This window comes from Pholcus phalangioides, unplaced genomic scaffold (genome assembly GCF_987345545.1).
Source record: "Pholcus phalangioides strain wild (caught in Gottingen) unplaced genomic scaffold, Ppha-v1.0 ptg000020l_1, whole genome shotgun sequence".
NCBI lineage: Eukaryota > Metazoa > Arthropoda > Arachnida > Araneae > Pholcidae > Pholcus > Pholcus phalangioides.
The window spans coordinates 1,161,430-1,187,435 of NW_028301613.1; the positions used below are offsets into that span (position 1 = coordinate 1,161,430).

The window sequence follows — 26,006 nt, forward strand, 5'->3', positions numbered from 1 at the left end:
AACACCTGTTTTTCCCCTTGATATCTTGGTCTGAAAAAAACCAGTCTAATTGATTTATTTGTTGTATTGTGTAAATAATGTATTATTTCATACTGAATATTGTGTGTGGGAGGTGGGGGGGGGGGGTGTCCACGGTCTTCGTATTATTGGCACAGAAGGTCCCTGGAACACAAAAGGGAACACAGTCCCTGCTCTGTAAGTAAGCAGCTAAGGTCACACAAAGCCTGTTCTTCCTCTAGGAAAGAATCTTGGGTATATATAAAAAGACCTGCAAATACAACTGTTACCGAAATGCATGAAAAAGTCAAAATTTTAATTTAACGTAACAAATCAACAGCACAGCAGGGTTACTTAAAAAAAACATTCCATGCAGTAAAATAATTTAAAAAGTTCGAAATCCACCAACAAAAATATTCAATCATCGTCGTAAAAAGAAACCTCACAGAAATTAGACTTTTGTGGTACAATGTAGGTGCTGTCAATAACGATATAAAGATGTTTTTAAAATTTATCCAGTGAATCCTTGCAACAATTATACTTAATATAATGATAAATCCCTTTACAACATTTTTTCAAATCTTATTTGCAATTTGCCTATAGCAGGCATCTTCAATCTGTTGCTTGCGAGCATCACGGTTCTCCCCTGAAATACCAAGAGTGATGGATACCAGTGTGCAATTCCGTGCTCGCTACCACTTGGTCAACATTCCAATTAAACACCTTGCACAAATTGAATTGAACGATTGAAATCCTGATTTCATGTATTTATATGTCGAACTAGCCGTAAGGGTGTTTTTTTTTAATGGTGGGTTCGGTGCTCGCGACTGGAAAATGGTTGAAGACCTCTGGCCTATAGTCTTATACACTGGTGGAATAAATTAAGAGAATTTGCATATTTTATCGAATTTCATGAAAAGAACTGAACTGAATGTAAAACCACTGCTTCTAGACAAAAATGCAAGTCTTGTACGTCAAATACGTAAGCGTACACGTGTGTGTAGGCGGAGCCAGTAGAGAAACAGGCTTTATAAGCGCGCGTAAGTTAAGACGCATTTCGTTCGCTAGCACACCTCGGCGAATTTCTTGCTGTTATTTTGCAGCAATCGGTTAATTTCAAATTGTAACAGTAAAAATGAGTAACCACCAACGTTTAGATGATGGAATGAGGTGGCAAATTGTGGGGAGGCTAGAAGCAGGCCAATCTCAAGTCCAGATTTGTAGAGAGTTCAATTTAACGCCCAGCGTCGTCTTATGGAAACAGTTCCACGATACCGGATCCATCGAGAGAAAGCCTGGGCAAGGTCGTCCAAGAGCCACGGCGGCCAGAGAAGATCGCCATTTGTCGATTATAGCGAGGCGTAACAGGAGTGCTACAGCTTCTCATGACTTGTATGCAGCCACAGGAACCTGTGTATCAAGGGTGACTGTTTCCAAAAGACTTCATGGGAGAGGGTTGTTTGCAAAGAATTCCTGCTGTTTACGTCCCACTCACTTCTACGAACAGGAGAATTCGTTTATCATGGTGCAGAGAGCATAGAGATTGGAGTATGGATCAATAGGCGACCGTTCTCTTCACTGATGAGTCCCGGTTCAGCCTAAGCACCGATTCTCGCCGTACGTTCATATGGAGAGAACCAGGGACCCGTTACCTACCCTCCAATGTCCGCGAAATCGACCATTATGGCGGAGGTGGTTTAATTGTCTGGGCAGGCATCATGTTGGATGGCCACACACCTCTCCATGTCTTTGAAAGAGGCACTGTGACTGGTGTGAGGTATAGGGATGAGGTTTTGGAGCCCTATGTTCGCCTTTTCAGGGGTGCAGTTGGCTGAGAGTTCATTTTAATGGACAATAACGCGAGGCCACATAGAGCTCTTCTGCTCGACGAGTGAGGATATTCGCCTGATGTGGATTGGCCAGCCAGATCTCCAGACCTTAACCCTATAGAGCATATCTGGGACGCTCTGGGAAGGGCAATTGCAACTCCCCTCCGGGAACCATCCAGGGAATGAAAACAGCGTTGCTGAACGAGTGGGACCAATTGCCACAGGAAATGATAAACTGCCTTATCTCAAGTATGAAATCACGCTGAGAGACCTGTAAGAGGGGGCCATACCCATTTTTTTGTTTATTCTGCAAACGCTGTTTCATACCTTCTGACTCCAACGAGTGTTATGCACGATCATGCGTGTGTATTACAATTATTGAATGGTTATTTGTTTTGTATTGTATAAATGTATGTGCATATCAAATTTCATTAAAATCGGTACAGTAGTTGTAGAGATAATCGACCAAGTCTTGAAATTCTCTTAATTTCTTACATCAGTGTATGTGAAACTCCTCTCAATATTGATAATTATCTGGGGTTGGTGCGCGGTGAAGTAATATAAATTTGATGGTGTTATCTCGAGATAGGCTTCACTACAATGATATTTTTTCACAGTCCCACAGTGTATCAAGGAAAAAAAAACCAAGAAATTCTGTAAAATTAAAGAAAAAAAAAAAACACTGAATAGAAAACACGTTTTCAGTGGAAGCTTACCACAGGCTATTCTTGGCAGTGCCAACAAAAAATTTGCTCCAATGGTAAAATGCAATACTTGGTCTTGAAAAGACAACGAAAGTGACATTATCCACCAAAAAAGGAACCATGCAAGTCAAATTTCCATAAGTTAGATTATGGTTGACATAAATAAAGGAATTTTACTAGTTTATAACTTACCTCTCGATTCTTTTATTGCGTATAGACAGACAAAAAAAAACTTTTTCAAAAAGTGAAATTTTTCTTTCGTACATTGGCAACAAATTTCCCAAATCATTACAATAAGAAAGTCAAATAACAAAAAACACAATTTTCCCAGGTAGGATGAATTCCCCTTACAGATTCAGAGGAACGCTAATAAATATAAAATGGAAGATGTTTCCTATTCAAATTAGATGATGCGCTAAAAACGCTTGGATCTCATATGCTTTCAGAATAGCGAGGTATACAAAGTTCTATAAAATTCCAAAGTAAACAGCTTTGCTCAGAACAAATTTGTACAAAAAATTTCGTGCCGAATATGACTGTATTCAGAGAAATGCCAGGTTTCAGCTGCATCATGCTCGAGTATGTCAACCAAGCAGGTTATGAAAGGATGATGTCACTCTCCGCTACCCATATGAATCGAACCCAAGTCCTTTCACTTTCCGGAAAGTGATAGGACGTGGGTTTGATTCCCTGCAAAGAAACTTTCTCTTTCCCAAAATTTATCTTTGCAACAGCCAGTTGTTAAAAATCTTTGCAAGTAGGTACTAAGGTATAGGAATGGGGGTAATAAGGTGCAGGAATTAAGGTACTTCTACCATATGTATATTCAGTTTTCCAGGTATGCTGCGTTGCCACAGTTTTCTGCCCTGCAAGATCCCGGAAACACAACAAAAGTTTCTTCGATGGATCCTCACAAGCAAGAGTTTGGTGGCTTTATCATTCATGAGCTTAGCGAATCGCTCAAAGACAATGCATGGTGCGAGCTTGGAGGCTATGCTTGGCAACTTCACCTTCCGTTACATCACGGAAAGGCCAAGCTTACTTAACTCAAAGGACTTCATCTCTGTCAATGTTAATGAAGCCCTGTGATTCAAACACAAGATGATTCTTAATCCAGAGGACATCGGTCAAGCTGAATCGCCATTGATTATTCCAACTAGCAGCAAACTGATCCGTCCACAGCCCAAGTGAGCACGATTCGAATCAAACCTGACATTTTTTCAAATACAAGGTGAAGCTATAACCTCTGTCTTAATCACCTCCAAACAGCAGAGAACTCGACTCCACTACAGGATTTCCCTTGTAAATTGTGACGAAACCTTTGGGGTATTTGGATCGCTAGTCTTTAGTCGAGCGAGAATCTTCTAGACTGAACAATGGACCCCTCACAGCATACATTAGTCTACCAAAGTACAAAGTTAAAGAGCATGATCGGAGAAATTGAATTCAAAATTGCTCCAAAAAAATAATTTAATATAAAGAATTATGAGTGCCATTTTCAACGCTTAAAACATTGCAATAACCAATATGACATCTACATGTGCCTTTCATACACAGAAATTAACAGTAACCTAGACAATTTAGGTGCCAGCCTAATTTTTTATGAACCAAAAAAATTTGGAGGAAAAAAAATGTTTTTATTTTATTTTCTGGGTCACAATGACCCCTTTCCAGTCAACACTGAGTCATAATTTCTAAAAAATTTTGCCGTGTAATCAGAATCAAATTTAATAACCTCACATATAAAATTCTACATCCCAATTTTCTAATCCTGGGATCTGCCAACGTAATCTATATCAGAAATCCCCAGTGCGAAGCTCGTGATGTCACTGAAGAAGTCCATTTCACCCATAGTCAATTGGATATACTGCAAAAACAGGTGAAAACATCGCACGCGTCAGCCTGCTACATCCAATGGCTACAGGTGGGAAGACTTCTTCCAATAGACTTCTTCAGTGACATGTCAAAGCTTCGCACGGAGCCCTTCTGCTGTAGATGGTGTTGGATTTACTGAGCCCCGCAGTAACCTACGTAAATCTTTGCGAATAAAAATTTCAGTTAGATTTATGCAAGATACATGCTCTGTGTTTCCAGCGCTGCAATTTCTTCATTCAAGAAAGTTCATTCAGTCTTGAAGTTTAGAAAAATAATCAATATTCTATTATTATATTTACCTTCTTCCGGCATCAATTAGGCGGTCGGTTTTATAACAGAAAAAACCTTAGAATAAATAAAAATATGACAAAAAAAAGGAGTCAAGGGTAATTTTTTAGCCCCCCCCCCCATTTCATAAAAACTAAATACAGTCGAGAACCCTGATTTAACCATTTCCGATTCAATAAATTCCTTGATTTGTTGAACTGTGTGTAAATATTTGTTATAATCTCAACCCTAATGCATAGATTTTCCTTGATTTAATGAATAAAAACTTAGGTTTTTGCTGATTTGTTAAATCGGAGTCAGACTGCATACATACTTTTTTCAGTTCATTTTGAATGATGAAAATTTTTTTTGAATAGCAACGCAGATGAGCAGAGGTCACGTTTTGCTAGACAGTTAGCCATCTGGATAGAAAGTCAAAAAACAAAAAAAATTAGTAGGCATATTGCTCGAGTTGGCTGCTATTTTATACACGCGTGTTTGGGTTAGTGAAGAACTGAGCAAATGATTATATGTTCACGAAAAAAATTCAACAATTGTATATAATCAATGGCCTTACATATAACGTGAAACACGCAGATATTCAAACTCGAAATCTATTATCGTGTGCTTCGGCAGAAAAAAAAAAAAGTCTGGGTGAAATATGACACAACAAATATGGACACCCCTCGATAAATAGCACAATTTACAATTAGAGACACAATTATCGCAGGACTGAAAATTATTGAAATGTATGAGTCATCAGCAATCAACGTCGCATAGATATTATTCGGTGGAAACAAACTAAGATGATTCATGACGTTTTATCCTAAAAAAACTATTTTATAATGTCACCACCAACTGAAACAAAACGGGTTCGGAAGATGAGCTTGCTCACACGACGATTTTATCCCTGTTTCATCTTAGTGCTGTGGAAACCCCCTCTCTTGCCTGAAAACGAACACCGAAAAAGTATAATCACACCACAGCACAACTCGATCATGAGCATAGCCTTTTGAGTACAGTTCTTCAAAACGGCACCCAATGTTTTTTTCTGGCATTCACTGGCACTGCTATTTCCGACACAAACACGCTAGCTATTCCATTCTCCTCCACGAACAAAGAGAGAAAGTAACTTCACTTGAAAGCAGTCAAGTTCACACAGCAATGTGTATTCGCGTGTTTGGAAAAGAAGTTCAGGCAGATGGCTTCAATGAGAATGATAGCTTTGGTCGGACCTTGCCTTTATTCAATATAACTTGCTGCTCTTCTTTGACTTTCCGTTCCTGTTCTTTAACGAGTCTTTGCCTCTCTTCGTCTATTTTCCTCTGCTCTTCTATCATAGCTAGTCTCTCTTCAGCCTGTATAAGGAAGGTAAAGAACGATCAGGTAAATGTTGGAATGTGGGAGAAATTTCACGAAGATAATGAAAGTTATAAATGAAAAATCTTTTAAACGTCTACAGATAATCATGAATTATGATTACAGTCACTTTTTCCTCTACTTTTGCGGAAATTTCAAAGGAAGATGCTTGGTGTGGGGGAGAAAAACCTCCTGTTCCATTGTTGTATTGGAAGCCATAAATTATTCCATAAGATATTATTCTATATTATTCCATAAGAGAAAGAAGAAAAAATACTGAATGCCCTGGGAAAATAGTGATTTGGAAAAAAAAACCTTAAGATGTAAAAAATCTGTGACTGCCCAAATTTGATGACCTTTTTCTCATTCTGTGACTTTTATGGGACTTCGTGACTTTCCTGTGATGGTAGACACCATGCTTTAAATTCAGTCTAAATATTGCGTCGCAACACAAATAATGGTGAACGAGTTCAATATTTGTCTTCTCTTGAACTCTCCTGTTCTGTCACATGCGTATACTGTATAATTTTTCCGCTATAGCTAGTCAGTAAATATTGATGCAATTAAAAAAAAATGGATGATAATTTTTTAAATAAACAACTTTCTTCCTTCGTGGGGAGGGGGGAAAGGGGAAATTGGTGCCTTTTCACCTGGATCCCACAAGGATAGGGCTGCAGCCTTAAGGCCAGTGACAATCACTATCATTGTTTGTTTTCTCATGCTATAAATTCACTACAGAGCCCCACTCACTGAAAACTTTGACCCACAGACCCGCCAAAGATCCAGTAGCCCTGCTCCATAATGTGGGGGGGGGGGTCACGTCCTTTCTATGGAAAACCAATATTGTTCCCAAGAGGACTCTTAATTGTTGTGCCAGTTAATCCCCCTTCCCAGCAATCATCACGTGATCCTGAGAACACTGCTTCAGGAGAATATTACAGATGTTGAAAAGTCCCTACAAGCAAAAAAAGAAAAGTTCTTTTTTGCTCATACAGGCTAAATAGCTTTTTTGCTCCACCCTGCACATTGACATAGTTCTTTTCTGTTGCTACTCACCCATCCATCTCTCCAGGGCAAAAAAAAAAGAAAAGAAACCTGAGAGAGAAGAAAAAAAATATTGAATGCCACAGCTTCTCCAAAGCCCAGATTTTAGGGGGGGGGGGAATCGGGGAAAAAAAGATCCCTGGAGAATAAAAAAATCTGTGACCTTCTCTAAAATTTTGTGACTTCCATGACCCTTTTCTTATTCCGTGCCTTTTCTGGGACTTCATGACCTTTCCTTGATGGTAGACACCCTGCTCATTCAACTAAAATACAGAGGCCTGAATGAATGAACGCCAGAACTTTGCCACTGGACTTATCCCGTTGCCGAGATCTCTTCCAGCCCAGCTTCGTGGCAGAGTCTGGAACAAAAAATACAGAGGCCTATAGATTTCTTTTAAAACCCTACATAAAAGAATAATTTTTGAAACGTCTTTAGAGTGCTTAATGGTAGAGCGACAGAATCATGAAAATTGAAATATTTAAATCAGTCTATTTACATACAAGTTTCTGATAATACAAGTGATACTCTTACACACACGTCTCAAGCCGTGGTAAGCACATGTGTAGTGGTAGAGTCTCCACTTTTTATCATAAGCATGTGGATGACTGCAGATTCATGCTGCCTGGTCGGAAATCTATTAGCATCTTTTCACTACTTCAAAACCCAAAATTATGGAAATGATCCCACTCTGAAGCGATTAAGTTTTATGTTATAATGGCTGTGGAAAATCAGTTTGTGAGAATATGAACTCTTTAAATTCTTGTTCAAGCAGTATTCACGTAATAATTGAAAATTTCTGAATCGCAAGTCTTTATGGGTCTAATTTCAGCTACAACAAATCAATTATGCTATTCATAGACTATACATGAATCAACATAGATACATAAAGTGCAAACATTATGTTATATAATAAAATTGTACAGTAGAGGTCTTCAACTTTTTCCCAGTCGTGAGCATTTCCTGTATCCTTCATCAAAAATGAGCACCCTTTTGGCAGTTTTATGCACAAATACATGAAATCAGTATGGTTTTAATCCTTGAATGCAATTTTTCTAATGAGTTTATTAGGGATGCTGAGTGCTTGTGAGCAGGAAATTGAAATGGGTATCAAGCAATATGAGTACTTCGAAGCACCTTGGTAGATGCCTGTTGTACAGTACATTGAATTAAAATTTGTTAGCATCGTATCTACTACCCATGTTTCAAATTTCATTTGCAAGTTTCAATTCTGTTAAGTAAGATTCCCGTGCCATTTTTATCAAGTATTCATGATATAATACTGTCAAGCTCAACCATAACACATTTTACTCTATTGTGTGAACTGGCAATATCAAAAAAAAAATTTTAAATAAAAAAGAGTAGCTAATTACGAGGTCAATTTTTTAATTATTCGTCAACACTAATGATTTATTTTTACTATTTAAAAATATCTATAATTATTTTTTTTAATTTTGCTGGTTTTTTTTTATTTTTTCCGAGCGGCTGCGTTGCCCCTGTAGAGTGCACAAGGAGCCCCAGTTGAGAACCACTGGTTTAGACAATTCTCTGAATTGTTTGAATAGACTGATATTGGCATGAAACCAAAGACTACTCTTCTCCTCTTTCCTTATACCAAATTAATTGCTATTCAAGGTCATTGGCATCACAGAGTTGTGTGATTTTCTTGCTTTCTATTTACAATATCTTGATATAACACTGCTCTGCAGAAAGGAAAAATATTGTTATAGAGGGATTATTGTTGCATTGAAAGAATTATCATTGTCATGAAATTTAAGCAGTTGTCGACACCTCTTCCAAATTGTCATTGTTAATATCACAAGAACATGCACTATAAGTATCTATTGGAAGAGTAAATATTCCTTAGCCTGAAATAATCACAAAAGACAACCGATGAAAAAGCAAGTATACCGAAAAAATACAAAATTCCCAGATGCAGGGGGTTCTTAAACCTTTTCCACCCACAGGGCCCCTTTTTCGTATTCAATGAATGATTATACACGAGCTCCGCCGGCTCTCCAGAACTGTTTAACAAAGAATGTTTTCAAGAACCTTTGTTAGGACCACTGTTCTACATAGACTTGAAAGCATGGGGGGGGGGGCTGACAAATATTGAAGGCACACAGTTTAAGAACCCCTGCCGTAGTGCATTTTGACACACTATGGGTGTCACCTTCAGAGGATAAATATCATAGCCACTATCCATGTTGACCAGGGATCCCACTTGGACTAGATGCCAAATCTTAACTCCCGGTTGCTCAGCAGAAAAATGTCTTTACTAGTCAAGCGTGGTTAGAATTGACAGCGATTATTATATTTATCCTCTGAAGATGATACACCCTTAGGGTATCAAAATACAATATATATATAGGGAATTTCATATTTTTTTCTGCGCATTTGCTTTTCGTTGGTCTTCTTTTGTAAGTATCTATTCCTCGCAAAAATATATATAGTCTAATTGATTCGTCTATTGATACAATTCAGTCAAACGTTTTACACGCGTGGAGGGGTTCACTAAATTGCATTTTAAGTAATGATACAGACAACTTATTTATAACTTTAGAATATGTTAGAAGACACCCTTGGAGGAACAGAAATAGATTTAAGTCAGCGCTTGACAAATTGAAAAAATATTTAGGTGCCAGTCTTAATTTCTTAGGAGCCAAGCATGATATTTTGCACAGGAAAAATGGTCTTAAATAATGTTTTCCTTTACTTTTCCCATGTCAATAGATATGACATAATGGAATAATAAAATTTTGTGTCTAGACTCCAATTTAGCAACAAAATTTAGAAAATTTTAGTTGTCAATACTGATTTTCTAGTTGCCATGGCGACCTGGTGCCTGGGATTTGTCCAGCCCTGATTTAAGTTAAAAAATATACGGAAGGACATTTTGAGCAATGCATAAAAAATATCATTATAGAGGGATTTATTGTAGTAAAAAATATTGTTGTATCGAGAGGAGTTTAATATCATATCAAAGGCAATTCCAAACAAGATTTGAAAAAATATTGTTTTAACCAGTCCAATTAATTTCTCCGAGCGTTACCCGCAGTGCCCACTTTTTTTGAATATGTCGTGCTTTTTCCTTTTTTTTTCCTTTTCCTGGAAGTTTGAAATATTGAAATATTTTTTTATAGCATGTTTTTTATAGCTCGAATGTGTCGAGACGTAGTATGACACCACAAAAGTGGGGGAGGGAGTCATAATGTCCGGTGACTAAAAGAAATGCTGTTGATGGATTTATGTGGAACCATAGCAGTTGAACCTTTGCTAAAAGATATATGAGTAATAAAACAGATGCATCTTGCAAGGGAATCGGAAATCGAAAAAAAAAAGCGATGGGGATGCAGCTTTGCAAAACATGACAAAGATAATAGTAATAATAATCTCAGACCTTGAAATATAATTGTCAACTCCATCTAGTGATGAGATAATAAAGTAGAAGGATGACTGTACAGAGATGGCAGCACATGTATGACAATTTATTTCGTCATATCTATGTGAAAAAGCCTGCGTGTCAGCAAATGCCGTTGTAAGTAACACCATTACGCATATCAGCGATGGCAAATGCTGTCTTAACCACTTGACTGGTGAAAAAGACCGAAAAAAGTCTGCGCGTCTGCAAATGCTGTCGTAGGCAACACCATTACCTATGGCAGCAATGGCAAATGCTATCGTAACCACTTGACTGGTTAAAGAGATTTATTGTTATATCAAATATCGTTGTGGCAAGGTTTCATGGTATATAAGGGGTCGCCACAAGACTCCAACCATTTGGATCACCGATCTAAATTTTAGAGGAACATTTTTCCACAAAGGTGATACTTCCAGGGAACAGAAAAGGTGATAATCTGATGGTACAAGATCCGGAATTACCAATATTCAGTCTCCTTAGTATTCCCAACTTCGAGGAGTAAAAATGTGAGTTGATCACCCTGCTAAAAAGTCTCGTCACAGAGACCAACAGACATACAAAAGCACAATTATTCAATCATTACATTTCACTCATAGTTAGAAAAATTGCAGGCAGAACTACACATAACAGTATTACCCAGATACAAACTTCACATTAGATTCACAACATGTACACACACATTCCGGCATGTACCAATTCATTCGAAATTCAGTAGAGGAATGTATACGAGGTGCATGCATGATTTAGTAGTCTCCTTAGCAGCTCACATCAACAGCAATTATCGCCTCCAAGGGAATCCTTATCATTTTGTTTTCATTCATTTATGAATGAAACAGACTTGGAATTGACTTCTTCTTTGCATTCAAGATCCCCAATTTTCAAAATATTGAAAATTGGGCAGCATTTCTTTTAGTCACCGGACATTATGACTCCCTTCCCCACTTTTGTGGTGTCATACTACGTCTCGACACATTCGAGCTATAAAAAAACATGCTATAAAAAAATATTTCAATATTTCAAACTTCCAGGAAAAGGAAAAAAAAAGGAAAAAGCACGACATATTCAAAATAATTTTCACCACCAGGCTATCGTACAGTTACTGACATGTTGACAAAAGATGCTGGATGATTTTGTGTGCATTAAGATTGACATACAAGATTTGCTTTTTTTTCTTCTGAAGACTGAAACAGTAAAAACTTTTTTCTTGGTTACCTCACGCACTCAAAATTGTAAAATTTACACAAAATATGTTGATTTGCTTACCAGTTTCTTCTGCGCCTCTTCGATTTTGCGATTATTTTCCTCGAGGATTTTTTCTAGTTCTGCCCTCTTCTTATGTTCTTCCTCCTAAGAAACAGGTATAAAGTTAATAAAGAACCACCATAGCACATAGAAGCATGGTCCGAAAAACAGCATAAACTGTGAATTGATCCGATACCGATAATTACTGAAAACTGTGAGACTATGTGTGTGTCTCATAAAAAGGAGAATTTCCTTTATCGCAGTATCATATGTTTAAAGCAAGTTTTCTTTTGCTTTTCCCCATTTTCCCTGTGTTTTGGTTCATACCTTACATTTACTTGGCCTTTTATTCTGTGGGATTATATTATCGATATTAATGCTCAAGATATTTAATGTATTTCATTTTTGCATCAGTATTTTTTCAGTTTACATCAAAAATATTTAGGAAAAAGAACAATGAAAATATTAATATATCTAGGGAAAAAAACACATTTAAGAATTGAAATTTTCATTTTACGGCTTCATATGCTAAGCTCCATAAACAGCATAAGGATGACTTGAATGTAATACTGCACCTATATACTTGAAAGAGAATAAAACTCACAGCCAATCATGTAAGCAAATCATATCATTTCACCGAAATAAAATCTATAAATCGTAAAAATAAAAAGATGAATTTCAGGGAACCGAAATCTTTTTCCCTCGCTTCATCTCTTATAAAAAAATTACTCAGATAGAGAAAAAAATCTAAAGAGAATCAGTTCCTTTCATCCACAGCATCGATAAGATTGAAAGCCTGTACTTGCAGCCGCTAAAACAGTGAAAGCTTTCTTCTCTTGTTGAAATGTACGCTTCATAATTATCTCTCCACGAATGTATAAAAATTTCAATTCACAATCGAAAATGCTTCACATTGCGAAAGAATGAAAAGTTGTCTAACTTTATTGAAATAAATACTCGGTCACATAACACTGTGAACGGAAAAGAACTGATTCATCATATGTTTCTCACTTACTCTCAAAGAACCAGCTTCACAAAACCTGTTACGAGAACTTTATTTTAATAATCACTTCTTCAAAAACACGACCTAACACATTGAAAGACAATGACAAAAGAACATTTTTTTTAAAGACATCAGAGACATGAAAATAACATTTGGATCTACGGAATATTCGAGGTTTCAGATTTGTTGAAAAAAAAAGTAAAGTATCATCGCTTACCTTCTCTGAAATTCCACGTCGATTTTTTTTCTTTAATTTTTAAAAAAGTTTATTGCAGTTCTCTTTTTCCGTCTTTGAAGCAGAGAGAAAGTGTTTCCTAACCATACGTAGAGACAAATATGCGCCAACGAATGCTGCAATCGAGGTCAATATGACCATTCAGCCAATATGTTAAGAGTCGTCAGTGATACTGAATCATTACATAAACAGAAAAATTTTATCTTTAAAATTTTTTCTTTCTTTTACACATTAAAAATAATTAACTTGTGCCATAGGCATAGATCACTTTATAATCTTGGCAACACATCCCAATGACTCTGTACCTCTAATTATGAAACTATCGCAACAAAATTTGTACTGATTTTTCAAGTTTCCAACTACAAATAAATAGCCATAACTAACAGCAGCTTAACCAAAGCCCTATCGTGCAATTTTCAACCAGTTTTTCTTAAAGCATTTTGGATATTTTAACGTAAATTCAAAGGCCCAAAGTAGCAAGATGCACTCAAGAAAAATGATACTGCAAATTTTAAACACAAGTATAATGCGGAGTTTTGCTCATTTTTGCTACATAAGCTTCATCAAGCCAATCAAACTGATTAGCACCAACTGTTTATAAGGTGACTCAAAATAAATTTTTCCCCCTCCCATGTCTTTTGTCAAGAGATCAATGCTGTGTGGGACTTCTCATAGTAGCACATAGCTCCTGCTGTGATTCTGATATTATTTCAGCACCATTCAACCCATTTGAATCCGCGAGAGGAGAAATAGTACTCCAATTTATATATATATATATATATTCATTTTATTACTGCCAAATAATCCGCAAAATGATTACCTCTTATCATCAGAAGTGGAGTAGAGCCTTGACATCTGCATACCTCCACACTATGAGCTTCTACCATGTCCACTCCTGTCATGTTATCATCTTGACTTTCAGTACGAGGTGTACTGAGTTACTTTAACGTGGCCAGAAGGGGCATGTAATGAGCCCATAGCATAGAGATGTGTAAATTTCAAGGCCTTATAGTGGAATAATCAATTAGCGTCAATGGTCACTTTACACCAAATTTTTAGCAATCTGTGAGTGTTTATGGAGGTAAAGAAAAGTATTTGGAGGTTACAATTCAACTTGATTCCCCTGCAGTTTCTTCAAATAAGTTCCAATACAATAATTCCATTGGCTGTCTCAAATATAGTGTTTACAAATTTCACTATTCTTTGTCAAACGCCACCAAGGTTAGTATAGGCTATAGCTGGTGCATAAAACCAGTTTTGTTAACAACGAATGGTGATAAAAAACCCTGTGAGTTGAGGGCATCCGAGTCATTTTCTCCTCTTCTTTTGACAAGTTTACCTTCAATTCTTTTTTCATTTGGAAAATGGTATCAAGATCTCTCAGTAACCTATGTATTAGTACCTAAGCATCCAAGAATGAACAGCATCAAAGTTTTTATATTTTTACGCCTATCATATAATTACAGCAATAAATTAAAGAAAACAGGCACACACAAGCTCTTCCTATTTGCATATTTTGAGATATATATCCAGAATTGATTGCATGATTAGCCAAAAACTGCTGTGGAGCATGTTGATAGAACTAAAGAGAATCACTGCTCCAGATGAATTTGAGAGCATTTGCGCGAAAATCCATATCAACAGAAAAAAGAATATCACTTACCACCCTAGTGCAAAACACTAAATAAGCCTGCAGATATTTCTATACATATCATATACGTTTCGATATACATGTATCTAAATATTTTAATAACACTCAGAGGGTCATTTTAGTAACACACATATCCCAATACGAATTGGGTAGTTCGTGATTGTTTGCAAATTGGAAAAAAAACCTACAAAAAATCCGGAAAGTTATACAAATTAAAGACACAAAAGCCAAAATTGCCTTGAGAACACATCTTCTAACAAAAAGGATTAAAATAATAAAATGATACATTAATTCAGACTCTAAATAAATTAATAGTAAAAATAAATTTATGATGGCCGTTCACGAACTGAAAGAGCAGATAGAGAATTTGTTGGCAACACCCTACAAAATTGAGAAGAGCTTGAATGGGTAACACAATACCTAAATTATCTCAGAATTTCTTGTTTTTAACTGCAGTATGCAAAAAAATATGAATTTGTAAAAGCTTTGCTTTTAAAAGTAGTAATGTGTACGCACAACTTATGATGACAGTAGTGCAGTAGCTATGAGATTTCATGCCTCTGTTGGTGTGCAGCGCATTTGCAAAATTTTTGGCACATAATTTTATTTCTTTGTCAATAATTTGCCACAGATTATAATGCATCATGTGTTGCTAGGATTCGAACTCACTAAGATGGTGAAAAAATAGATTGTGTCGGGCTATTCGATGCATTATATCACAAAACAAACAAGTCCTGTTCCTTTAAAGTAAATAAACTACTTGCGTAGATGAGTAAGATGCCCAGATTTTGAAATTGCATCATTGGGATGTGCAGCCGACTCTTGCTAAACCTAGTTAAATATTGCCAGTTTTCACCAAATATGCCCATTTGAATCCTGCAGTATGACTAAATCATATTATAACATGTTCTCCTGGGGTGAACTCAAAAACCACCCATGAATTCGGGACAAGTCCTTTAAATATGGATGTCTGGTCACCCGATAGATGGAAAGAATGTTAATGATGAAAAAAAATGTTACAAAGTGACTTGACCAACCCAACAAGCATTGTTTGCAAAAAAATTCGTCAACGGGTTTTAAACTCTGAAAAATATCTTTCATAAACCAAAAATAAGATGTGTTAGTAATATCAAAAATAGTAAATAAAATTAACTGCATCTATTCTGAGTTGAATAACCAGATGATGTCAAATCAATAACCTCAAAGCTGACACGAACACGCTTTAAAGCACTGAAAATTCAAGTTATAAACTTTGATCGATACATGTTTTACCATCTCCTTTCTCGTAAGATTTTCTAATGCGAAAATATTCCTCACAATATAACTAATGCAGCTTGTGGCACATATGCAGCTTGTGGCACATATGCAGCTTGATTGTTTTTCAACATTTTCCGTAGAATATACACATACATATATAGACAAAAAAGAAATATCAATTCTCTAAATGAAGGGAGAAAAACTTTTCTTTTTAAACTGTCTTATGTCTTTTCTTTTTCCTAAATGGATCTATTGATCCTGCCAAAAAAAGAAAAAGAACGGAACATTAGATCGACGCCTGAAGACAACTCACAATCAATAGATAATCTAAAAATGACAGCGTGAAACTAAGCCTTTTTCATTTTGTGGAAGTTATACATAGAGCATAATTTCATTCAAAAAACTCAATGCACGCATTCCACCTCTCCCAAATCAGAACTTCATTTAAATCTCAATACACTGAGGGTAGCATCTCATTTAAAGATAACAAACTTAGTCTTTAATAGAGGAAAACCTATTGGATATTATAGCAAAACAGCATCAACCAGTTATTCATTGGAAGCCATTTTCAGTTTTTGAAGAATATTTTCTGAGCGAAATGTTGTTGTCGGTGAAGTATGAATTCATTTTCTTCTTGGTATTCTCAGATTGGCAACATCAGAAGTGTGCAAGTTACATTATTGGATACCGAATTATAAGATCTGTTTGTTGCTGTTGCTTGTTGGTGTGAAATACTGAGCACAAGGAACTTATCTTCATCATTGCCTTTTCTATTAGGAAAAATTTAATTTCAAAGATGGTAGATTGACCACTTAGAAATGGACTATCACCACCAGGTACAACCTTCGGGTAAATTTTGTCTGATTATGTCCCATTATTCAGCAATTGGGTCCCCCCCCCCCCAATCTCATGTGTGATTGGGCAAGAATCTCAAGATATGTTTGTGGCATGTACTTCTGCTTTTCCAGCTTGTCAGCAGATGCTTTACTCTGATAGGTCATTGTGGACGTAAACAAAATGTGCAAGACAATCAGATATAATTCAGATCCTTTTGTCCAATAACATCCTTCCAGATGTGCAGAGTCTCTCAAGTGATATTAGTTCAAGTCTACAATGACAAATCAGAAACATCTGACAGGCTGGAAAAGCATAAGATCACTCTTGGATCACCTCACCAGCTGTTTTAAAGTATCGACATTGTATCTAAGAACAAATCTCCAGCCTGCACGTATCACACTTTGGCATGATTCATTACTCGATGGTGTAAGCTAGACACCTCCTGATTTCAGCCACAGGAAAAACCTTGAGAATAAAGTAAATCTGTACTATAATCATTTATAATCATAAAACATTTATGTCTTATATGAACTTTTAAACTGCTTCTACTGTGGATGAATGATGGACGTAATAGTTCGTCTGAATAAATTTTTGGGAAAAATAAATTTTCTCCCCTTTTTCATATGGAAAGATATATATAAGACCATTTACAACAATGTTTAAGGGATTAATATTCCTTGGCAGATCATATATAACAACTAATCCTCACATTTTCTTCCTTACACCAGAGTTGATATTCCTTTTTTAAATTTACCAGACTTCTGCAAAAAAAAACCCATTACTCATTTCTCAAAATTTTATACGATTGAATTTCTGATATTACCTCCTTCGCTTTTTGTGCTTCTATCTCGATTTGCCGCCGCCGCTCGAGCTCAGCCAGCATTTGTTTTTCCATAATTTTTTTTGCTTCCTCGACCCTTCTGAGGACCTCCTTCTCGATGTCATCTTTCCTTTTTTCCAGCTCTTCTTCGACTCTCTTCGCAACGATTTCTTCGATTCGCTTAGACGTTTCTTCTTCAACTAGTCTGGATTCCAATTCCTTTTGTCGCCTGCAAGATGGTTTAGAAATGGTTATAATTTAGGAAAAATTATTTATGTATTGCTAAAAGTGGCTGTGTTTAAGATATCAAATTTTTGTGCAAAATGGAGGAAAAACATTTAAAAATTCATTTCTGCTTTAGGTAAAAACACAACGTTCCATATAAAAAAAAAAAATCCTCGTTGTTTTGCCACCCATGGCCTCCTTCCTTCTAGTCATAGTTTATTCGTGGCTCCCTAGAATAGTCTGGAAAAAACTACTCCAAAGCACTGGACAGACAGACAAAAAAAAAATGTAAAACAGTACCGGTCTATTTTCAGTAGAGATGGGGTACGAATATTCAGCCGCTATTCTGTATTCTGCCCTTTTGCTGAATATTCGGTTTGGCCAAATAATGCTTAGGTATTTGACCGAATATTTGTATAAATCTGACCATGACAAACTAATTTTAAAAAACCATATTAATTGGAATTTTTTACATGAATTAAAAATTTTCCGATTATATCTTATTGTGTGGCGTATGCATATCCCTTTCTGTGAAAGCGGCCATGTCAGGGTGAATTTCTAGGATAAAGAAAACATGAAACTGAAAATAGAATCCTACTGCAATATGGTGGAAGTGAGCATGAATTACACAAGTTCATTAACTGCAGGATGTAACTAGACAAGAAACATACCTAGCTAATGAAAAGGGCAAAGAACATTTAAAAAGGAAAAATAAGGAAATGAGTCAAATTTTATGATGCCATTACTAATCGAGAATAAATAATGCCTGACATTTTCTTGATTAGATGTACAATTGTGACAAGTGTTGAAAAAAATTGATTCTTTAAGTAATATATTAAAATACAATACACAGCAGGGTAAATTTTCAATATATGGTATACTTGGTGACTACTTTATCGCCAAACCCACTTCGACACTACGATTACTGCTTGATTTCCCAAAAACGATTAAAATCAAATAGAAATAAAAAAAATTATATATATTAAATATATTAACAATATAGTTATTTAATCAATAAAAATCATAAAACACTTGTAGGCCGTACTTTATACAATGCATGCCTGTGACACAAAAATGGCTTTGCCACCCTCGTGAACAGTCACACTCGGCACTCTCGAACATCACTTCGCGCCGATAAGGAGGGCCTTGCCCCAGACCTGAAAATATCAACCTCGGACCACCACAAATGCTATGGCAAGGTTAATGCCTGAACACAGGCCCCATCTTCATACAGAAGTCGATAATGCTCCACAGCCCTTCGAATTGCATCTGGTGCAGATACATTAAATCTATGCGATCAGCCATTATAGCGAAAAAAAGTAAACAAGAAATAGCGTGAAAAAATGGCACGGAAAAAGCAAAACGAATAAACAAAACGAAATGACAACAATAAGCTGGAAAAGAAAATCGGGTGCAGTGGCGTCATCTACGTTTTACAACCTGGATGAATTATGTTGGTGACATATCGCTGTTTTGGTGAACACAAAAATTTGGCGGCAAACAGTATACTGTATATTGGGAATTGGCCTTCAGTAAAACTTGGTTAATTTGAACTTGATTAATTCAAATTTTGGATAATTTCAACGAACCCCCCCTTGAGTTTTCTACCTAATTTATTTTAAAATTTGTATCATTCGAATGTTTTGGATAATTCGAAGTTGGAGGGGGGAAAAAGTTTATGATTTTTCTATCTCTGCAAAGTTAGTTTGAAAAAATTCTAAAAGTCACACAAAGACTTTGCTTTATTTGACCAAGTTGATAAACAACAAATTTTCAAAACAAAAGTTTTGACTCTTATCTTGTTTTTCTCCATTCTTTCTATTATAATTTAGTGCCAATTTTGATATTGTTCAGCTAGAGTGCTTAGAGAACGTGAACCACTTGATACCAGTTATATTGTTCAACCTGTGGATCAAGGTTCAAACTCTGAATCTTTTTATAATCAAAAGTGAAAATTATAATACTTAACAAAAGTATATTTCATTTATAGCATAAGAATGACAAGCAAAATTTAGAAAACAGTTTCATAACTGACGGCCATGATAAATAAGGCTATAAGTTTCCATAAATAAAGCTTTAAGCATGGTCAAGGAACTCTGCAGTGATGTTGATTCCAGAACAATAGCTAAGATCAATTATAATTACAAGTAATTAAAATTTGGGAAAGTTTCGTAACTGATGATAAATTTGTAATAATTGATAACTACTTCCTCCCTCCCCTTATAAAAAATTTTGATGATTAAGTTACAATTTGTAGCCTTTTTACAGGTGCAGAATAAATTAATTGGATAATTTCAATTTTGAATAAATCAAACTTTTCTCCAGTGACTGTGGACTTTGAATTACCCAAGTTTGACTGTATGTCATCGTTAAATTTGATTGTCAGTATCATGACAATAAAAATCTTTCAATTACCGCAGGTTTTAATATTTATTTAAATTATGAATTGCGTAATTGAAATTCTGTATCATTTAAAATTACCAATTTCATTTTCAATTAAAAACACTAATTTTATTTACAATTTTGATGAATTTTAAGAAAACTGATATTCAGCCACCGAATATTTGGCATTCATGCCAAAACATGAGCCGAATATTCGGTATTTGGCCAAATCATTATTTGTCCCATCCCTAGTTTTTAGGACGACTACAGATTGATAATGAAAAAACCACTCAAGTTTTCTGTGGATTTTCATAATAAAAAAAAAAAAAAAAAAAAAATTGGAATCTAAATCATGCCAATTTCAAAAAGAGTACCAGCGGTTATGTTCATAGGCGTACCCAGCGAGGGGCAGCTGCCCCCCCCCCCCAAGAAGGGAAATTAAAGTGTAATAATTGGCACACAGCACAGAATGCCATTCTCTCGTATCAATTTAGTATCGTGAGTTATCCCCCTGTTGTTCAGATCCTGGGTACGCCCATGGTTATGTTATACAGGTAACAGACCAATGTCAATTAACCCTTTGAGGGACTTTTAAAATTTTCCTGATCCACCTTAATCATTTTTGTCGTACCACTGTCATTTTCTAAGCACAAGGACCTAAAATTTATTGCAAATTCCGAACAGCAGCCTTTTTTATCCTCACCGAGAGACTGGTGTGCTAACCCCTCAACGTGGGACTCAATGCAGTAGTAAGCTTGATCACTGCTGCAGTGGAAATCACTAAATCTTCTAGAAATTGTCACTTATTTTCAATAATATATTTTTTTCAATTACGGAGCTGATAACTGTCTCCTCCCCCTTCCAACACAAAATACAAAGAAAAAAAGATAATTTACTGTTATTCATGCTGTACTATCTAGAAAAGAAAAAGAAAATATCCCCTCTATTCCCCCCCCCCCCCCCCAATCAGACTTTAAACAAAAGCTGACTACATCTAATGGCATTTGATTGACAAAATTAGAAAAGGGAGAAAATGAAAAAGAGTGTTATCAAGCAAAGCTCTCTGTACAGAGCTGGATGGGCCCAGGATTGCCGGAAACGAGAGGGTTTTTAAGAAGACAAGATATCTTGGCATTGCCGCAGTGAGGGTTGAACAGATAGAATGAGTAAGGTAACCGATCTGACCTAAGTCTCTCCATTTCAGCTAGTCTCTCAACCTCATCCAGTTTCTTCAGCTTTTTCCTATGTGCATTGAAAAGACCATCTACTCCGTCACTGCTGCTACTCGATGATAAAGAAGGGGAACGTTTCCTAAAAACAATTAATCAAGATTCAAGTTCAGCTATTTTTCATGCACATTTTTACAAATTTCAAATATATTCAAGACATATACAAAGCATATTTTAAAAATAAAGTATGTTTGATTATTAAAAAATCAATATGATTACGCTCCATATACACAGTAATTTTAACGTGGTCCTTCGCACTAACTATAGTAAACCAGACATTTTAGGCTCTGAAATCAACTTTTTACCTCCCACAGCAAACCTGCGCCCCGTATTTGTCAAGCCCTGGTATAGCACACTCAAGTCTTTTTCGAAATAGCACCGGGAATTATGAAGCCAGGTCTCATGAACCTATAACATAGATTTCCCCCCTCTAATTTTTCTTTTTACGTATGTGGTCCTGTGATTTCTGTGTATGCTATGGTAATTTTTCATACACACCAAAATGGTATAGGCCTATTTAGTGATTTAGCCTGAGCAGATTTTTTTGTATCTGAAGTCAGCTTTTTTTGAGAGAGCATCACTTATCACAGGCCTTGCATATTAATATTTTAGCAAATTCACATCTTAGAGTTTAAAAATATAAGGCAGGGCTCGATGAATCCTACATGAAAATTTTTTTTATACATAATAACTTGCAACGAATTAGACTCTGAAGAATCGCTGTGGCCAAAATCGGTTATGATTCCATAAGCAAATGTAAGCCAACTTGGCAAATGTCAGTTCAAAAAATGATTAGAATGATTTTGAAAATCGGCACATTTCCTGCACTGGAAAAACAATACTACTTACCATATTCTTCAGTCAGATTCAAAGGCAAGAGCGGCTCGAAGGGAAAGGTCTCATATGTACGAGACATGTTTTTGGCACCCACGGACATCTGTAGCATTTAGAATTTGTGTGTGTGCGGGTAGTCGTCTTGATCTTTGTGAAAAAAATTTTGATTTCTGAATCAAGTCAGTGGGTGCTCAGACCCATGCCATAAATTACAGTGAGTGTTCGAGCACCCACGGCACCCTTTACTCCCCCCCCCCCCCCAGGCTTTGACACATAAGAGTGAGAGATCACTGTATTTGAAAAATACGGGAGCGGACAAGAAGTCTTGGACACCAACCAATTGACACAAAACAAGGTGCAGTTTGAGCTAAAATGTCTACCACGGCCCAGAGCTTTTTTATTTATAAAAAAAGTTCAAATTTTACTCACAGGTGATGCTGTAAAACAAAAAACTTAACATATAAAACATAACACAGAAAATGCAATAAAACCAGTACTTACTTAATGTTAATGACACACAATTTGGGTTATATAAAACTGCTACATTTCAACACATGAGCACCTCCCTTTCATATATTTAAATGTAGCCCAAGCTAAAATAGGTGCTCATATTGACATTTGATAGTTTTATATAACCCAAATTGTCATAAACATCAATTATGCACTGTTCATGTTACATTTTATGTGTTACGTCGAGTTTTTTTTATTTTACAGCACCACCTGTGAGTACAATTTAAACTTTTTAAAATTTATCAAAAAAAAACTATTTTAGGCCATGATAAATATTTTGGTGCAAACCACACCATTTATATCAATTGATTCATTTGTCATTAATTTTTAAAATGTGTTCCAGGACTCTTGTCAAAGTCCTTCTAAACAATGGTCTGGCTCCCCTCCCATAGTGGTGCCTCCACGCAGCCCCAGAGGTGCTCCTGTCTGAAGCAGAAAGCCTAAGAGTAGGCAAAATCCAAAATTGGAAATCCCATAACTCCAATCAAGTGGACACCTCTCCGTTGACAGACCCTTTTTTAATTATGTTGAAAGTCCTCAACGTATTTCATTACTATATATTAGCACACACTCTTCGGTAGCGGAAAAAATTCTTGGTACCATCGCGTAAAGGACACCCACTGTGGTGTCCAAACTGTCAGAGCAACTTACATCGCGAGGACCCGGGATCCGTTACCATGGACAGTTATATGAAGCCCCAGCACCGCATGAGCCGGCTGTGTGGCTTATGCCGCATCTTCATCTTGGGGACCTTTTTGGCCGTTGAATTTCAAATTTACTGCTATGCCCATTCTAGTAAATTAAATGAGCATAGGAAAAAAAAGGGGGAAAGGGAAGAAATTAAGAATTTGGGTTATTAAAAATTAATTTTAACTCAACATGTCTGAGTGAATAAGAGTTGATCTATCATTACGATTAATATCACAATTTAATCGCCGTCTGCCTTCCTGGCCAATCCATCGTCTTATACCTTCATTTGATTGGCCGAGAGGTTAAGCCACGTCCTGGTACCTGACCCGGGATCGAACCTTCCCATCGCCACAGTGGTGGTTGAAGTTGGTTTTCTGTGGTCTCAGGCTTAAAGGCGTGGATCTCCCTATTAAAAAGTCTCGCCACAGAGAAACAGGCCTACAATGATACAAATATTCAATCACTACACTTCGCTCATAATTTGAAACATAGATGGCAGCACTAAAAATTCCACACAACACTACATACTGTTAGGTACACGCACTTACACTTCGGCACAACTCAATCAGTAGTCCCCATGGCGATAAACAAGAGTTGTGCGCTTGGTTTGAAAGAAAGAACACCCATGGGACTGAGGATTTTGTCCGTCACCGTTTGAGGTGTGCCCATAAGTAGATAAAATACATTTAGGTCCATCAACGAAATTCAAATTCAACGTTTTCATTCCAGGATGACTGTTGGCACCATACCGCTGTTCTAATGCATTTGAAAACTGACAAAAAGGTGTACTGTATATTGAGAATTAACCATCTTGGGATCGCGAAAAGGGTTGTTATTCCAGCTGTTCCCATTACAAATTAATGTTCGATTGAAACGGTATTTGCATGTGAATTGATGAAATACCATTCAACCCAAAGTGAAGGATAACTGTCTCAGCAATCAGGAATAATGTTTCTAGCAATGGAGATAATTCAAAGATAATTACCTAATTTTGATTCGCTCGGGTGATCTAGCCTTTTTCGACGACTTGCTAGTTTTATCTCTGGCGTTTTTGTCTTTGGAATGGGACCGCTTATGACTGCGTTTGTTTCGGTGGCGGTGCCTCGACGGAGATCGACTCGTACTTCTAGAGCGACCCATTGCTTAACTAATCCTACAAGACGACAATCAAAAACAATCACGATCTTGTAAAAACGACGTGTACTACAAATACACAGAACCCTAAATTCGCTATAGTAATTGCACACGATCTCCGACCATGTTACACCAATTTTTTTTTTTTTACAGCAGAAGACAAAAATTTGATCCTAGACGTTAGGGGAGGAAATGGTCGATTACTTGATCTTGATTGGTTGGAGAGGTGATGTGACATACAACAGGACCAATGAGAGATGTCTCCCACTCTCCATAATCTAGGATAAATGCACTGAACTTATAGCTCAGTGGATAAATGTAATCGTGCAAAATGAAGGTGACCATATTCTCTCGAGGAAAAATACGGAAAATTTGGAGAGGAAAAATCACCAACATAAATCGAGCCAAAATATTGCTGGAGGTTTTTGATAGAGGAAAAAAAAATTCAATTAGTCTTCGGAAAAAATGGGAAATTTTTACAGAGAAGTCAGGATGGGGGCCAACATGAAAACACCACCAACAGTTTTGAAACGGGACGTATAGTCATTTGATTCATGAGAGCGATTCAAGTGAGCTGACCATACTTTCTCTACGGGAGAAATATGGGGAATTGGGATTCCAAATACGGGACATCGCCAGTTATTGCCAAGAACAACACCAAAAGTGCACAAAGTTGACCAAAAGTGCACAAAGTTGCCACATATTGCTGAAATTAAGGAAAAAATCGCGATGACGGGAAACGAAGCGTTACTGCAAATGGCAATGGATTCAAATTGAATTCCACGAAATAAAACGTTGGACAAGACAAATGTTGGAAATTAATGGTCTTATTTATAGTTGTAATTATCATAATATAATTTATGACATAAAATATTTATAAATATTTTCAATCTTTGACTTCAAAAAAGAATAAAAATCCAAGTAGGCATCATGTGAAAAATTGGAAAAACCGGGACACTTTTGCAAAAAAGTCGGGATGGCCAGAAAAAGAAAGAAAATCGGGATTGTCCCGGGAAATACGGGACGTATGGTCCCACCGGATTTAGGTCGTAAAGCTACAATTTTTAATTCCGCCTAGAGTGACCATACGTCCCGTATTTCCCGGGACAGTCCCGGTATTTTCTGTTTTTTTGGCTGTCCCGACTTTTTAGCAAAAGTGTCCCGGTTTTTCCCGTATTTTGCATGAAGCCTACTTGAATTTTTATTCTTTATTGAAGTCAAAGTTTGAAATTATTTTCAACTTATAAATTATATTATGATAACTACAACTATAAATGAGTATATGAATCTCCCATATTTGTCTTAGTGAAAATTTGTTTTCGAGGAATTCATCCACTGCAATTAGCAGTAATGCTGCATTACCCGCCATTGTGATTTCTCCGTTATTTTAACAATATTTGGCGACTTTGTTCGGTTTTGGCGTCATTTTTGGCGATAATTGGCAGTGTCCCGTATTTCCCCGT

The 26,006-nt window shown here is 36.4% G+C and overlaps 1 protein-coding gene across 2 annotated transcripts; it reads right to left on the reverse strand.

Moving 5' to 3' along the window:
- Window positions 1-292: 292 nt before the first annotated feature.
- Window positions 293-24,736, reverse strand: Arglu1 (Arginine and glutamate rich 1). 2 transcript variants are annotated; one of them, XM_089248769.1, is made up of 5 exons: window positions 24,395-24,727; window positions 21,332-21,457; window positions 17,543-17,768; window positions 11,758-11,841; window positions 293-6,030 (listed from the first exon to the last, which is right to left on the reverse strand). In XM_089248769.1, exons 1-5 carry the CDS (start codon window positions 24,547-24,549, stop codon window positions 5,866-5,868), a joined length of 756 nt encoding a protein of 251 aa, XP_089104895.1. In that variant the 5' UTR covers window positions 24,550-24,727; the 3' UTR covers window positions 293-5,865. The 2 variants fall into 2 exon arrangements, 1 of the variants encoding a protein (XP_089104895.1); XR_016194998.1 differs by having other exon boundaries at window positions 5,975-6,030; window positions 11,758-13,090; window positions 24,395-24,736.
- Between the last annotated feature and the right edge of the window lie 1,270 nt (window positions 24,737-26,006).